Here is a 15558-nt window from a genome sequence, read left to right as displayed (position 1 = left end):
AGGTGGGGGAAATCAGCTTTAGGGTGTATCAGGAGAGCAGTGTTAGCCAGGGCGTCTTTTGTTGCCTGGAACGCATCGGATGCCTCTTGGTTCCATGAAATCACCTTCTTCGTAACGGTCATAAGGGAGAATAAAGGTTTTATGGTGCGAGCTGCCCCTGGCAGGAATCTGAGGTAAAAGTTCACCATGCTGGCGAACTCTTGTAGTCGCCTTACTGTTGTAGGCTTGGCAAATGCTCGAATGGCTTCTACCTTGTTGGGTAGTGATTTAGCCCATGGCAGTCAATCCTCTGATCTAAAAAGTCAATTGAATCTTTGTCAAACTGGCATTTTGCTGGATTAATTGTCAGGCCAAACTCACTCAACATGTGACACAACTGTCTGATGTGAACAGTGTGTTCAGCACGGTCATGGCTTGCAATCAGAATGTCATTGAGGTAGATGAACGCAAACTTCAAATCCCTGCCCACAGCATCCATAAGCCTTTGAAAGGTCTGTGTGGTATGATTTAGGCCCAAGGCCATTCTGAGAAATTTGAACAGCCCAAATGGTGTAATAATGGCAGTCTTTGCGATATCCTCAGGGTGGATGGGGATCTGACGATAGCCACAGATTAAGTCAATTTTGGAAAATATCCATGTCCATTGCAGGTTTGCAGAAAAGTCCTGAAAATGGGGGATGGGGTATCTATCTGGCATGGTGGCTTCATTTAGCCAGCGGTAGTCCCCACATGGTCTCCCTGATATCTTAGAGACCATGTGGAGGGGGGAGGCCCAGGGGCTGTTTGAGTCACAGACAATGCTGAGTTCCTCCATTTAAAAAAAAACTCCTCCTTCGCAAGGTTGAGTTTATCTGGTGGGAGGTGGCGTGCTCTGGCATGAAGTGAGGGGCCTTTAGTGAGGATGTGATGCCTTACCCTGTGTTCAAGCTCAGTGAAGTTAGTGTGGCATTGCATTGGAGGGGAACTTGACTAGAATCTTGGCGAACTCATTGCTTGGACTTGCCACCGAGTGCAGGTGGGGAGTGGTCAGCTTGACTTCCAGTGCAAGGGTCTGAAAGGTCTTTGCGTGTACTAGCCAGCAGCCCTTGATGTCAACTAGGAGGGAGTTGTCCCTCAGGAAGTCAGCCTCGAGGAGAGGCTGGTGGATGTGTGCTAAAACAAATCACCTAGTGATTGCTGAAATGGAGGGGGATAGTACGGGTGCTGTAAATCCGTAACCTGTGCCCTGCCTTCCAGTGCCGTGTGTCAGAGGTGGGGGGGGGAGGGAGGATGCTGACCTAGCCCCCGGTGTTGCCCAGGAAGCATCAGCCTGACACTGTATCCCAGAAGTGGAGAAGGCCGTTGCATAGGCCAGCTGCCACAGCAACTAACGACAGCCAGTGATGGTGTTTCCTGGGAACCTGCAGGGTGATTGGCTTCGGTGGGTCTCAGCACCCCATCACTGATGGTAGAAGCAATACAGATCACCAGGGTCTGCAGGCTTGAAGGAAGACTTGCTGGTTGATCTGTTGGGCGGTCTCCTGTAGACCGATGTTGACAAGAAGAGGCCATGTAGCCTAATGAAACGCAGGCATCTCTTTTAGTAGCCCAGAGCAGGTTGGCTCTGGTGGCTACCTTTCTGGGGTCCGCAAAGTCCTCTTCAGCTACGAGTAGCCTAATGTCCTCAGGTAACCTCTCCAGGAAAATTTGCTCGAATAGAGCACAAGGGGTATGGCCATCATTCAAGGTGAGCATGTCGCTCATGAAGGGTGTATGGGACCCTGTCCCCCAAACCGTCCATGTGTAGCTGACAGGCATCGCGTTTGCACTGTGAAAGCCCAAAATCTTGGGTTAGTATTTCCTTGATGGCCTGATACTTCCTTGTTCTGGAGGTTTCTGGAGGAAGTCGATAATGCATGCTGCTGTGTCTGCTTAAGGGTGCTAACCACATAGTACAAGTAGGTGTCATTGGCTGTGATGTTCCATACGGCGACTGCGCCTAGGCTTGCTGGAACCACAGTCATGGCTGTGATGTCCAGAAGCTGGGGAGCTTCAATGAGACCACACTGATTGCAGGCTGGTCACTCATTCTTCAGGTTCACGATGCTGGTTGGACCAGTCAGGGGTCACCACCGTAGTGGCTGCTGGAGAGGTTATACTCAAAGAAGAGACACACACTGGTGGCATTACAATCCACTTCCTGGAATTGGTTGTTTAGAGCTATCTGGGGAGCAGCTAATCAGTGAGCCCCCTCATCCCTGGGTGTGGCTGCTTCCCTAGCTCCATCCATTTGGCTGCTGCTGACCAGCCCATCGGAGTGGGGCGCTGCAGCCGATGCTGCTGAGTTGGGCGCCGACTTCAAAGAGCGTAGCCCATCTCGGCTGGCTGTGCAGGCCGTGGGCTCTTGGTGTCGGGTCACCATTTCGGGCATGGCGCGTTCAGTGGTCCACTACAATGTATATATTTCCTCTTGTTTATCACAGCAATGCCAATCACAATGAAACTGCAGGCATCTCTGAATTAAGAAATGCCTTGACAAGTAATGGCTGCATATGCTTTTCCATTTAAAAGAATGTAGGACATTGCATAAACTTAATGTTGCACTGAAATATCAGCCCAAATTGTGGATTCGACTTTCCCAATGTTTCCTATTCAGCATCGAAGGATGCCTTTCTATCTGAAAAGAGATTTACAAATGCATATATCCATTCAAAATACCTAATAATAAATTACTTTTGAAATATTATGTGTTGTAATGTAGGAAACACATGGCTGGGAACTGTAACTTGCATAGCTTCAAAGTTGCATTTTACCTTTTTGACTTCAATTAACCCATATGCAAACTTTGGAGTCGCTGGAAAGACAGGTCCAATGGGAAGCTTTTTGTACTAAATAAAAAGAGAAAAACATAATTAGACTGCTTTTAATCTTCTTACTAAGGGGGTTAGAAAATAGAATACTTTGGAAATATTGAAAGTAAAGTCACAAAATTATAAGCAAATTGAATAGGTTGAATAGAAGTGACATGTTAGTAGAAAGGTCATAGATTTAATAATACATGAGTATGTGTGGGGGGAAATATTTTCCATACCCTGGATGTGGAATCTGAAACTCACTGTCTCTGAAAGAAGTGGAGGCAGAAACCCTGATTATATTTAATGTGTTCCTGGGTGAGCACTTCATGTGCCATGACCTACATTATTCTGGTCCAAGAGCCAAATTAGGCTGAATAGATCTTTATCAGTTGCCCAGACCATTACTGGCTGAATGATGTCCTTCTGTGCAACAAATTAATTTGATTCCAAAATCATATAAAATTCCACCTTTCTTCAGGCTAATCATTGCTGTGGAATAGCTGAGCTCCACACCTCTAACCAAAATTGCTGCCACAGTTTTGCTTGTATCAATTTCCCATTGCCCCAAGAACTACTTTTTATATATTTTATTCAAAAAATGTTATTTATAAATGTAGTAAATACATAGATTTGCAGCCAGCTGCTTAACAATTACAGAATGTAATGGAAAAGTGCAACAAATACTTGGTACAAAACAAATAAATGAACTGAATCAATCCGGCTTCCTCCAATGTCTCCCTAATCCACAACTGTATATAGGGCTCAAGGACTTGTAAACCAATCATGCAAGAGTGTAGTTCTGGGTATCAGAGACTGCAATGCACAATCTTGTTAGAAATGTATTTATGTTCTATTTACCTTGCCAATAACTTTTCTAATGCTGAAGTACTTTTCTGTTGGGTCTCCTGCTTCTGACAGAGGAGCATCATAGTCATAGCTTGTTGGCTGTGGTGAAAAGGGAGTGTTTGCTCCTACAGCAATCAGTAAGAACAAGTTAGACACCATTTTGCTGATATCCAGGAAAGGTTAACTTGTAGCAACTGATGATCAATTAAGAGTTAGATTCCTTTTTTTGCCAGGTACTAATAGACAAATTTTGTCAACCTTTGCCTGCCTTAAATGCACACAAAGAGGTCCACTAGCATTTCTTGACATTCCAACTATAAGATGCAACATATTTGAGCATAAAACACAAGGTCAATAATCATAATCCCTCAAAATCAGGGTAGTGCTTCATGTTTTTAGTCAGAGAGACCTCTATGGAATAACCAGCTCAAAAACAAATTCAGAACAACAATTAATTGTTTAAAATAATATCAAGCTTCATGCATTTGAAGCTTTTCACAAATGTAATGTATTTCTAATTATTTTATTTCTCATTGAATGGAAATAAAGTTGTTGACTGGTTGACAACATTGGGCCATTCAAGGGTGAGTTAAAACCCAAAAGGAAAACTTACATCCACTGAGCGCAAATGAACCAGCCTCTTCACACGAGTTGCAGAACCAATCTTTCCACTGCAAAGACTTGCATGTTTACCGGTGCCATGATGTTTCCAGGACGGCTTATAACGGTGTGGGCAGTATTCTCATGCTTCAAGTCTAACAGAGCTGAGAGGGATGCTGGCACTGACCACAAGGCTGTTAATCAGCAAAGAATACCCTAACTACATTTCTCTGTTCTCCATGGCATGAGCAAGAAGACAATGTACACAGATTTCTTTGTTATCCAATCAGTCAATATGAACATAAAATAAGAATGAAACAGGGATGTGAACCTTGTATGAGAAAGAAGCAAGGGTAGCCCATTTTCCCCAACATCCCTGTTCTGCCACTCATAAGATCACAGTTCATCTTTTACCGAGCACCATTTTCCTGGACTGACCCCATATCCCTTGATTTCCTTAATATTCAAAACTCTATCAATCTTTATTTGAGGTTTTCAGCTACTATGCCTCTGCATTCCTCTTGGAGAGACGAAATTTCAAAAGTTGCTACCTTCTGGGTGAACAAATCTTTTGCCTCTATTTAATTTTGTGACAATAGCCCCTTGTTCATTAATAAAACACAAAAGTCTGAAGACACCGTGATTGAAATGAAAACACAATGCTGGAGAAACTCAGTAGGTCAAAAGACCTGTTGAGTTTCACTAGCATTGTGTCATTACCCCTTGTTCAAGGCATTCCAACCCCCCCCCCAAAAAAAACACAATAAGAAATTTAATAATTTCAATGAGATCGTTGTTCTGAATGCACAAAGATCTTATATTTTTTCCACACCATTTTTTATCTTCTATGTTCTATAAATTCATTTAACCATCCATGTCCCAGTGAGGCCTCTTTCATCCTCCTCATTACCTAAAGAGCCATTCACCTTTATGACAACAGCAAATAGAAATATTTCACTCACTCCTCTCATCCAAATTGTTGACAGAAGAATGGGGAGGGAGAAAAGGGGTATTCAAGTCCTTGTACCACCTCACTATGATACCCTCCTGACCCAAATTTTTATATATTTCTCCTATATTCCATTTTCTTGTCTTCTGCCCTCTGTAACTTCCAGAACCGTACACCCCATTTTTTATTAACCATCTGTTGACCACCTTCTCAGAGCCTTCTAAACATCCAAAAACACAAATCGGCTGGCTTCCCCTTAGTTACATCAAAGGTTACATCAAACATGTCAAATGGATTGATAAAACGTGCTTTCTCTTTTATAAACCTGTCAAGTGCCCTGCCATCATTTCCCAAATAATAGATTCCCAGAATTTTCCCCACCATGTGCCCAGTGCCTTAACTTCCCCTCCATTCTTCAATATTAGTTACATTTGCTCCCTTCCAATCAGACAGCGAGTCAAATGAAGACCAAAATATTTAAAGATTGAAAATCGTTATTTTGCCTGTTGTCATTTAGCTTCTACCCATGACACATTTGGACAAACTGAGTAGATAGAAAACTATGCTGGAACTTTATCATTTATGGTTAAGGTCTTAAATTGGAGCAGTCAATTTTCAAGGCTTTTGGCAGGATCATGCAGTGGTTGACTGAGAGGGGATGTCTGCCTGGTAAGAGAACAGCAAGAAAATGGGTGACTTTTAAAAGTGAGATAACAAGAGAACAGACACTGCTTATTCCTGTTAAGATGAAGGGCAAGGCTGGCAAACCCTGGTTAACACAGAGGAATCAGGGCCTCACTGTTCCCAATAATGAACTACTTAGTTTGAATGTTGGACTCTCACCATTCCAATAGCCAAAATTAGTTCCACCTTCAAACATGTACCTGGAGGAAAAATTTTTAAAAATTTCAAAATAAATGAACAATGTAGTTTTTGAAGATATGAAATGCATTAGAAAACACAAAAATAATACTTACATATTAACATTAACGCCAAGGGATAACATTTCATCCAATGTTTTAGCAACAATCTCCTTTCTAATGACAGAATGATTCCGACCCCAGTGATCCAACCATCCTGTATAAAACTCAGAGTTTACCTGAGGAGAAAGTATCTCATCTTAATAAATTTTGGAGAAGATTATTTGACGGGCAGAATGGTTTTTCAGAGTGCTATTAATAACATAAATTAAATCAGCTCATCCATTAGTGCCAGCATAAGAGAACAGTGTTGCAATGGACTGTATCAATTGTATAACTAACTCAATTTCTGGGACGGAGAAAGGGTTCTTTGAGCAATGGCCAAGGGGGAGGAGACAAGGGAAGGGGTCTAGCTCAGTTTAGGAGTAGCAAGACCCTTTTCTTCCAGATATCAGTGTGATATTGCTGAAGTGAAGGAAACAGTTTGATGAGATGAAAAGGGTCTTGTGAGGCAAGGGGGTGGAATATAGGCTATTCCACCCGGCAACAATAATGGTGATATTGCCCAGGGTGGGGTGAAATAAAAAGTTTTACACAGAGGCAAAGGAGGCAATGAGATTCGCCAAATACCTAGAGGCCACCCAGGAGGAGGGGCAATAAGCCAGGGGATTACGTGTGTATAAATATTACTGTCTTCTTCTTTGGCTTGGCTTCGCGGACGAAGATTTATGGAGGGGGTAAATGTCCACGTCAGCTGCAGGCTCGTTTGTGGCTGACAAGTCCGATGCGGGACAGGCAGGCACGGTTGCAGCGGTTGCAGGGGAAAATTGGTGGGTTGGGTGTTGGGTTTTTCCTTCTTTGTCTTTTGTCAGTGAGGTAGGCTCTGCAGTCTTCTTCAAAGGAGGTTGCTGCCCGCCGAACTGTGAGGCGCCAAGATGCACGGTTTGAGGCGATATCAGCCCACTGGCGGTGGTCAATGGGGCAGGCACCAAGAGATTTCTTTAGGCAGTCCTTGTACCTCTTCTTTGGTGCACCTCTGTCACGGTGGCCAGTGGAGAGCTCGCCATATAACACGATCTTGGGAAGGCGATGGTCCTCCATTCTGGAGACGTGACCTGTTGTAATGGACTGGCAGCGTCCACCACCTAGTGGCGCGTTTGGAGGATACACTGCCTGCCAATCAAGGTCAAAGACTCACCCCAAGCCATCAAGGTGACCCTTGTGATTGGCCCACCTAAATCACCAGATGCTGCAGTCCAGGCAGCCCTAGACTCAGCCCTGACCTTCACCCAATTGGCCCATGTGAATCACCTCTGCTGACCCCTGCACTAGGCTTCGAGCCATTGGCCACAGCAGAACTGGGCCCAGCCTGCCCCAGTACTGTCTGCAGAACTATAAAGGACCATGTGCCCCTTTGTTCTGCCTCTTTGGACTCCTCGTGGCATGTAAGTAGCACCTTTCACACTGGGTTGGGGTGAGTCTCGAGGCCAGATAGCAAGAGCCGTGTCCGTACCAGTCAAAGGGTGGGAGCACGTGGTATCACCTTGATCCTAACTGTTGAATGTGTATGTTCATGTAATTTCCCCCAGACCTCTGTCGCTTCCTCCCTTGTTATCTGAAGTGTATATTTACCCCTTGCATATTGTGTGTGAATGTGTGTAGAGGTTTGCCTAGTACAGGGGTGGCCAAACCGTGGCTTGCGAGCCACATGTGGCTCTTTGACCTTTAATATGCGGCTCGCTGCTGGTCTCTCCCCCTCCCCCACCGACTTGCGCTGCCGGTCTCTCGCCTGCCCGACTCGCATCTTTAATAGCCTGATATTTGTAGCATTGTATTTTTATTTGACTTTGTGATCACTGAAACTAATACAAATTAACAGTTTAAACACTGCATGCATGAATAAATATTATTGCATTTAATATGCATTTCTTAAAATTTATATAAAATTTTTGTTACAAAATGTGTATATAACAAAATAAAAACGTATGTGTGAATTTTGTTCTTGACCTACAGCTCTCAAGCATCTGAGCTTTATCGTTTGTGGCTCTTACATAAAGCAAGTTTGGCCACCCCTGGCCTAGTATATTGACCCTGTTGTCCCATTTCCATCCCCACAATAAAACATGCGCTTTGTACCTTGATTTTGTTCTGGTTCTTTACCTGTGGGACCCACATGAACCCAAACAACAAAATATACTGTCTTAAGTGATGAATGTGTTATTTGGGGATGTATATATGAGAGGAGTTTATATGTATATATGAGAGGAAGGGAGGAGGTAATATGGGTACTGCAGGCACGCCTTGGTTTGGTAAGGAAATTGGCGTAAACCATAGGGTTAGTGGCATTGAGAAGTGTAAGGGGGATTTAGGGGGAGGAGGGGTGAATACATTATATTGTCTTTATTTGTTGAACATGTTTTTTTTTTCTTAATTTCTTTTAATTAATGCAAATTTTGGGTGACTGCGTAAGTCTACAGTCAAGGTCTGATGGAACAAAGGGGGACAGAAGATAAGGGCCAAGGGAATACCGAAAAGTTGGCGGGGGGGAGGGAAGGTTATTAGGAAGTTCCTGAGGTAATGGATAAGGTAAGTATGAATGTCAATGGGATTAATGGTACGATAAAGAAGCGAACTGCCCCTCTACGGAGGATAACTTCCTGATATGGGACTCATTGAACGCTTGTTTAAGGGGACATATAATTGGGTATACCAAGAATGTCAAAAGGAGTATATGAAAAAGGTTAATCCTCTGGAATTGGAGAATACACAAATGGAAAAGGACTATCAGAGGGTGGGCACGGAATGGAAGTATAGAAACTTTGTGAATAAGAGGCTCGAGTACAATATGCTATAAAAATATATAGGATGGAAAAGTTGAATCTAAGATCTAGACAGCAGTATAAGGAGCTGGGAGAGAAGGCCCATAAAGTATTGTCCTGAGAGGTGAGGGTGGAGGTGGCTTCCAGAACAATCAACGCAATTCAGACAGGGGAAGGCAAGATTTCATACAAGCCAAAAGAAATAAATTAAAGAATTCTATGAAGAACTTTATAAATCAGAGTCGGGGGAGACTCCCCCAAAATAGATGCGCCCATTGGACTTGCCAAATTTAAGACAGTAGGATCAACAGGGGCTGAGTGCCCTGTTTATCAAGGATGAAATGGAACATCTTCTGAGCTCTTTATAGGCAGGCAAGTTCCTGGGGAAGGATGGCTTCCTTGTCAAATTTTACAAGGAGTTCAAGGACCTCTTGTTGCCCCTTCTTATGAAGGTGGTGGATCAGGTGGCGGAGAAGCATACCCTCCCAGAATCTTTCTCAAAACTGATCATTACGGTAATACCAAAAAAAGACAAGGATCTCTGAAACCTGCCTCATATAGGCCTGTCTCGTTGTTGAATGCAGATTACAAAAGCATTGGTGAACAGACTAGTGAAACACCTGCCAAAGTTAGTGAACGTAGATCAGGTGGATTTTGTAGAAAAGAGGCAATCGGCAAATAATATAACTAGACTGCTATGTGTGGAACATCTAGCACAGTCAAGGGCAGCTTTGGATGCAGAGAAGGCTTTCAACAATTTGGAGTGGGATTTTCTGTTCAAGGTGCTGGAGAAATTCAGTCTGGGACAAACATTTATCAATTGGTTTAAGGCTCTTTACCATAAACATAGAGCCAAAATTATTACAAACAGGCAAATATCTCTGGTGTTTTCCTTGAACTGGTCCAGTAGACAGAGTTGCTCTTTGTCCCTGGGGCTATTCATACTAGTTATGGAGCTGCTGGTAGATGCCATTCAGCAGGATCCAGACATGAGGGTTTAAGGTGGGCCAGGTGGAACAGAGATATTTAGGATGTCACTGGTCATGGGAGTAGTGTCAAAGGATTGGAGGGTGGCACATGTGGTTCTGCTGTTTAAGAAAGGGTCCAAATGTAAACCTGGGAATTATAGGCCCATGAGTCTGACGTCTGTGGTGGGTAAGTTGATGGAAAGTGTTCTGAGGGATGGTATTTACAAATATTTGGAGGTACAGGGATTGATAGGGAGTAATCAGCATGGTTTTGTCAGGGGTAGATCATGCTTGACAAACCTGATTGAGTTTTTCGAGGGGGGCTTACAAAAAAGGTTGATGAAGGGAATGCTGTGGATGTTGTCTATTTAGACTTTAGTAAAGCTTTTGACAAAGTTCCCCACAGGAGGTTAGGAAAAAAGGTGGAGGCATTAGGTATAAATAAGGAAGTAGTGAAATGGATTCAGCAATGGTTGGATGGGAGGTGTCAGAGAGTAGTGGTAGAAAATTGTTTATCCAATTGGAGGCCAGTGACTAGTGGAGTTCCTCAGGGATCGGTCCTGGGTCCACTATTGTTTGTTATATATATTAACGATCTGGAAGTAGGGGTGGAGAATTGGATAAGCAAGTTTGCGAATGATACAAAGATTGGTGGTGTTGTGGACAGTGAGGAAGATTACCATAGATTAAAAGGTGATTTAGGAAGGCTGGAGGTGTGGGCTGAGAAATGGCTGATGGAATTTAATACAGCTAAGTGTGAGGTGTTACATTTTGGAAAGGCAAATCTAAATAGGTCATATGCATTAAATGGTAGGCTACTGAGATGTGCAGAGCAACAAAGGGATTTAGGAGTTGTGGTAAATAGTACCCTCAAGGCTGATACTCAGGTAGATGGTGTAGTGAAGAAGGCATTTAGAATGTTGGCCTTCATAAATCGGAGTATTGAATTCAAGAGTAGGGAGGTTATGATGAAATTGTACAAGGCATTGGTGAGGCCAAGTTTGGAGTACTGTGTGCAGTTTTGGTCACCAAATTATAGGAAAGATATAAACAAAATAGAGAGTACAGAGAAGGTTCACAAGAATGTTGACAGGATTTCAAGGTTTGAGTTACAGGGAAAGGTTGTGCAGACTAGGGCTTTTTTTCTCTGGAGCGTAGAAGATTGAGGGGTGACTTGATAGAGGTGTTTAAGATTTTAAAAGGGACAGACAGAGTAAATGTGGATAGGCTTTTTCAATTAAGAGTGGGGGAGATTCAAACTTGAGGGCATGGTTTAAGATTGAAGGGGGAAAATTATAAGGGGAACATGAAGGGAAATTTCTTTACACAAAGGGTGGTAGGGATGTGGAATGAGCTTCCGGCAGACATGGTTCTGGCGGGATCATTGGTTACATTTAAGGATAGACTGGATAGTTACATGGAGAGGAGAGGACTGGAGGGGTATGGACCGGGTGCTGGTCAGTGGGACTAGGAGGGTGGGGATTTGTTATGGCATGGACTAGTAGGGCCGAACTGGCCTGTTCTGTGCTGTAAGTGGTTATATGGTTATATGGAATAATCCTTATTTGAAAGATTTGGAATCAAAAGGTGTGATATTAGTGAAGGATTGCTTTGGTCTTTTGTTAGACTTAGAGAGAAATTTGGTATATAACAAAACACTTTCTTTGCTTATTATCAAGTACGAGATCTGTTATTGGAAAGCTATGGTAGAGAGTCAATATTACCTGGTCAAATGAAATTTGAGAGATTATTTGTTGATAAGGGTAAAAAGGGATTGTTTCAGAAATGTACTTGTTATTACAGGAAAAGATGAAAAAGGTAGATATATTTAAAATAAAGGATAAATGGGAAAAGGACCTATCTATTCCTATCTCCATGGAGGAGTGCTCAGATATGTGCTTGGATAGCATTACAAAATTAATTAATGTATGATATAGTTTAGTTAATTATAATTTTTTTGCATCAGTTATATTTAACTCCAGAAAAATTGAAAAAATATGGATTTAGAGGGTCAGATTTATGTTTTCGGTGTGGTGATCAGACAGGTACTTTTTTTACATTCAGTGTGGGAATGTACAAAGGTTAAGCCTTTTTGGGAAAAGTAATTAAATTTTTGCGAGATTTATTCAAAATAGATTTATATGTTGATCCATGGGTATGTTTATTGGGATATATGAATAGATTTATGGCAAATTTACAATTGGAGAAACCTCATTGCATTTATACGTTTAGGATTGGCAGTGGCTAGAAAATGTGTAGCTGTAACTTGGAAAAATTATGTTGAATTGAGTATACGAAGATGGCATAATGAAATTCAATCGTATCTATTTGGAGAAGATAACGTTTAATTTGCAGAATAATTATTTTTTTTGTTAAAATGTGGGGTTTGTATTTGAAATATATGGGTTTAGATGTTAAGTAAAAGTTTTATGTGATGAAAGATGTAAATGGATGGCACACCATCCAACAACCTGTTATAACTTGATGTTATTGTGGGTTTTTTTAAAATAAGCTCGGGGGGGGGGGGGAAGAGGGTTGTAGAGGGTGGGATATGTGAGAGGGGGAGGGAGGGAGGGTAGTAGAGGGTAGTTTCTTTTTTTTTTGATTTTGTAAAACTTTTAAATAAATTTTTCAAAGAAGAGAACATCTTTCTGCTTTCTGCAATTAAGATCTTTCCAAAGGGACAAACTGGGACCAACAATGACTCTGCCCGACTATAGTGACATGGAGGTTCTAATTCAAAAGGGGATTGTGTGTAAATTTATCTCGAGGATGTATTCCATAATCCAAAGTGAAGGCCCACAGTGGATCTTACATCGGTCAAGGGAAAGAGGGGAGTCGAGCTTGGGCATAACAAATGATGAATAATGGTGTTTGAATAGCCTGACAGGAATTGTTAATGCAGACACATGCTGGTGCAATTGTGGTGAATGTCTGCCAAGCTGCCTGTCTCACCTCTGGCGAGTCTTGTTGTACTAACATTGGCTGTGCATTATCTCTACTGTTATACCCCCCCCCCCCCGGGTATAACTGTGTATGCACCTATTGTCTTTCATTATTGTACCATGAGTTTCTGTTAATAAAAGCCATGATTATTGTTTGACCACATCGTTTTTGTCTACTTCATCAACTGGCACTTCAGCAATGTAATTTCTTGCATCAGTTATACCTCACACTGATAAAATTACACAAGTCAAAGCCAGAAATTTTGGAAATGTGCTTTATGTATGGTGTGGAGGTTGGAACCTTTCCACTCCACCAGGCTGCGTACAAAGATGCGATCCCTCTGGGAAGACCTGGGGGATACTCGGAAAAAAAATTACAAAGGTGAATTTTCCACAGGATCTGGAGTTGTACCTAATAGGGGACAGTGGGGAAGTATAGTTTAAACTATCCACTCACCAAATTCAGTTTGTGAAGATTGCCTTGTCAGTAGCCAGGAAGTATATAGGAGTTATGTGGAAGTCTGACTCCCAGCTCAATATCGCACGATGGAATATGGAAATACAGTGTTCCATACCCCTGGAGAAAATCACCCTCAATTTATGGAAGAGTTAGGATACATTCATTGAAATGTGGCAACTGCATCTGAGGCACATAGGTGCACAGGTATAATTCACACCCCCTTCCCTCCCCAAATAAGAGAAAATAAACAATCCATCCCAGCAGGAAAAGGATTAAGAGTATGAAATGGGGAATGTGGTGCAGACAACATGTTTTGTCTCACCTGTTTTTATTTAACATCCAAGGTCCTCTAGCTTCAAGGAGGATTGTTGTCTTGGTCGATATTTAGATGGTTTTTACATTTGTATTTTGGTATTTGTATAATTTAAGGGATGGGGGAGGGTGAAGGAGGGGGAAATAAGGACTCCGTAAATCATATTATGTGGAAAGAGAATGTAATATCTGGTTTATTGGATTTGCATGAGTCTTTGGAAAATTAAAAATAAAATGTTTCAAAAAAGTTATACATTGAAGAAAGTGAATTTTTCTTTAAACCTATGCTGACAATAGAAGGAAAAGAGGATTAATTCTTAATTGATTTTTGAATGAAACATTATATCAGAAAATTTAGCAAAAACATTTTTATTATTGGTTAAAATTATAAAATAAATAATTGACAATAGATATTAAATTTTAGACATTCAGAATGGTAACAGGCCCACAAACCTGTGCCACCTAATTACACTCAATTGACCTACAACCCCCAGTACGCTTTGAATTGTGGAAGGAAAATGGAGTGCCCAGGGAAAACCCACGCAGACACAAGGAGAACATACAAACTCCTTACAGACAGCACTAGATCTGAATTCCGATCCTGATCGCTGGTGCTGAAACAGCGTAGTGCTAAATGTTATGCTAACCATACCACCCTACGCTATAATGTCTTTTCTTATGCCATCATAAGAAAAGCAAAGAAGAAATCAGAAAAAAAAAACCTCAACAATAAGGGAAAAGGATCATTTCATTACATGACCTCTCAGTACACAAGTAAAGACGATTTTGGACTCAAGGTTTCTATCAGGTTTGGCAAAAATCTGACTATTGAGGTTAAAATGTGTGCTTCGCTGCAAATTTCTCTTCAGAAGATAATGCGAGTGTTAGCAGGCAACTGTGATTGCAAAATTGTTTCAAAGCAGTGCCAACTCCATGTGAACCAAGTTCAGGTTGAAGAATGAAAAACTGAGCATCTTGCAGCACAAAAATGCCACAGAGACCAAAGTGCTGAAGAAAAAGGAAGGAGTTGTATTCAAACATTGCTTCATATACTGAAGAGTATAAGGTCTGGGTGAAACTCATGAACTGGTTAACTTTGAACAGAGATTGCAAATTAATTCCCTGCAGATGTGAGCATGGTGCTTATTGTGCAAAACCTCTTTTAAATAAAACCACTTGGATCGTTTGCTGACTATTGCCAAATTCCAGCTAAAAAGATCATGAAAGCAATTATCTTTGTTTTTTCAAAAAGAATATTGCTTTCATGACCGCTTTAAATTAATTAAACAAACAAAACATAATCTGCTGGATGAACTTAGCTGATATTTTGCTGGATTGCATCAGTATTTTTAAAAATACCACTCATGCAATAAAATATGACTTGTTGAAAGCACACTCGATAGTTGAATCTTACTCACCATTGGTCCACGGGGTTCTATGTATCTTTGAGCGTTAAGTTGTTGAGTTATGTTTCCACCTGTTGGGAGAATAAAGCATTGCACAAAGTGAGGAGAAACTCTCATGTGTGCCAGAGCAGACTCACCTAATGTACCAATGGGCATTTTGGTTTTCACCAATTGCAGCAAAGTGCAAGGGTGTATACATTGAGAGGCTCAATTGGGGAAATGGCTTTGGGTTGGGTTAATTCAGATGATCTTGGAAAGGTTGGGGTAGAAGGAGAAGCATCGTGGAGAGGTTGAGGATTGGCATGATAATAATTCGGATGCAAGATCATGGGGTCAGGGATGCCTGACCAATTTTGGATAGGCTGCAAGGAGAGAAGGTAAGTGGGAGGATTTATCTTAACGGGTTTCTAACACCAAATGAATTTATAAAATCTCGTGTCCTGGAAGTGCCCAATAATGCGTTTTAATTTGGCTGGAAATGTTTATAATGTACTGAAGC

The 15558-nt window shown here is 41.7% G+C and overlaps 1 protein-coding gene across 7 annotated transcripts in view; it reads right to left on the bottom strand.

Moving 5' to 3' along the window:
• glb1 (galactosidase, beta 1) overlaps positions 1-15558 on the bottom strand; it is a 126592-nt gene that overhangs the window by 72539 nt on the left and 38495 nt on the right. For all 7 annotated transcript variants that reach the window (XR_011348447.1, XM_069910134.1, XM_069910135.1 and 4 more), the window contains 5 exons: positions 15072-15130; positions 6207-6328; positions 6073-6113; positions 3693-3805; positions 2793-2867 (listed from right to left, as the gene is read on the bottom strand). Coding sequence is in view for 6 of the 7 variants with exons in the window: in XM_069910134.1 (XP_069766235.1) it covers positions 2793-2867; positions 3693-3805; positions 6073-6113; positions 6207-6328; positions 15072-15130 (410 nt within the window). In the remaining variant the exon portion in view is untranslated. The remainder of the gene's footprint in view (positions 1-2792; positions 2868-3692; positions 3806-6072; positions 6114-6206; positions 6329-15071; positions 15131-15558) is intronic.

This window comes from Narcine bancroftii, chromosome 1, assembly GCF_036971445.1.
Source record: "Narcine bancroftii isolate sNarBan1 chromosome 1, sNarBan1.hap1, whole genome shotgun sequence".
NCBI classification, from domain to species: Eukaryota; Metazoa; Chordata; class Chondrichthyes; order Torpediniformes; family Narcinidae; genus Narcine; species Narcine bancroftii.
This window is presented reverse-complemented; position numbering and strand designations above follow the sequence as displayed.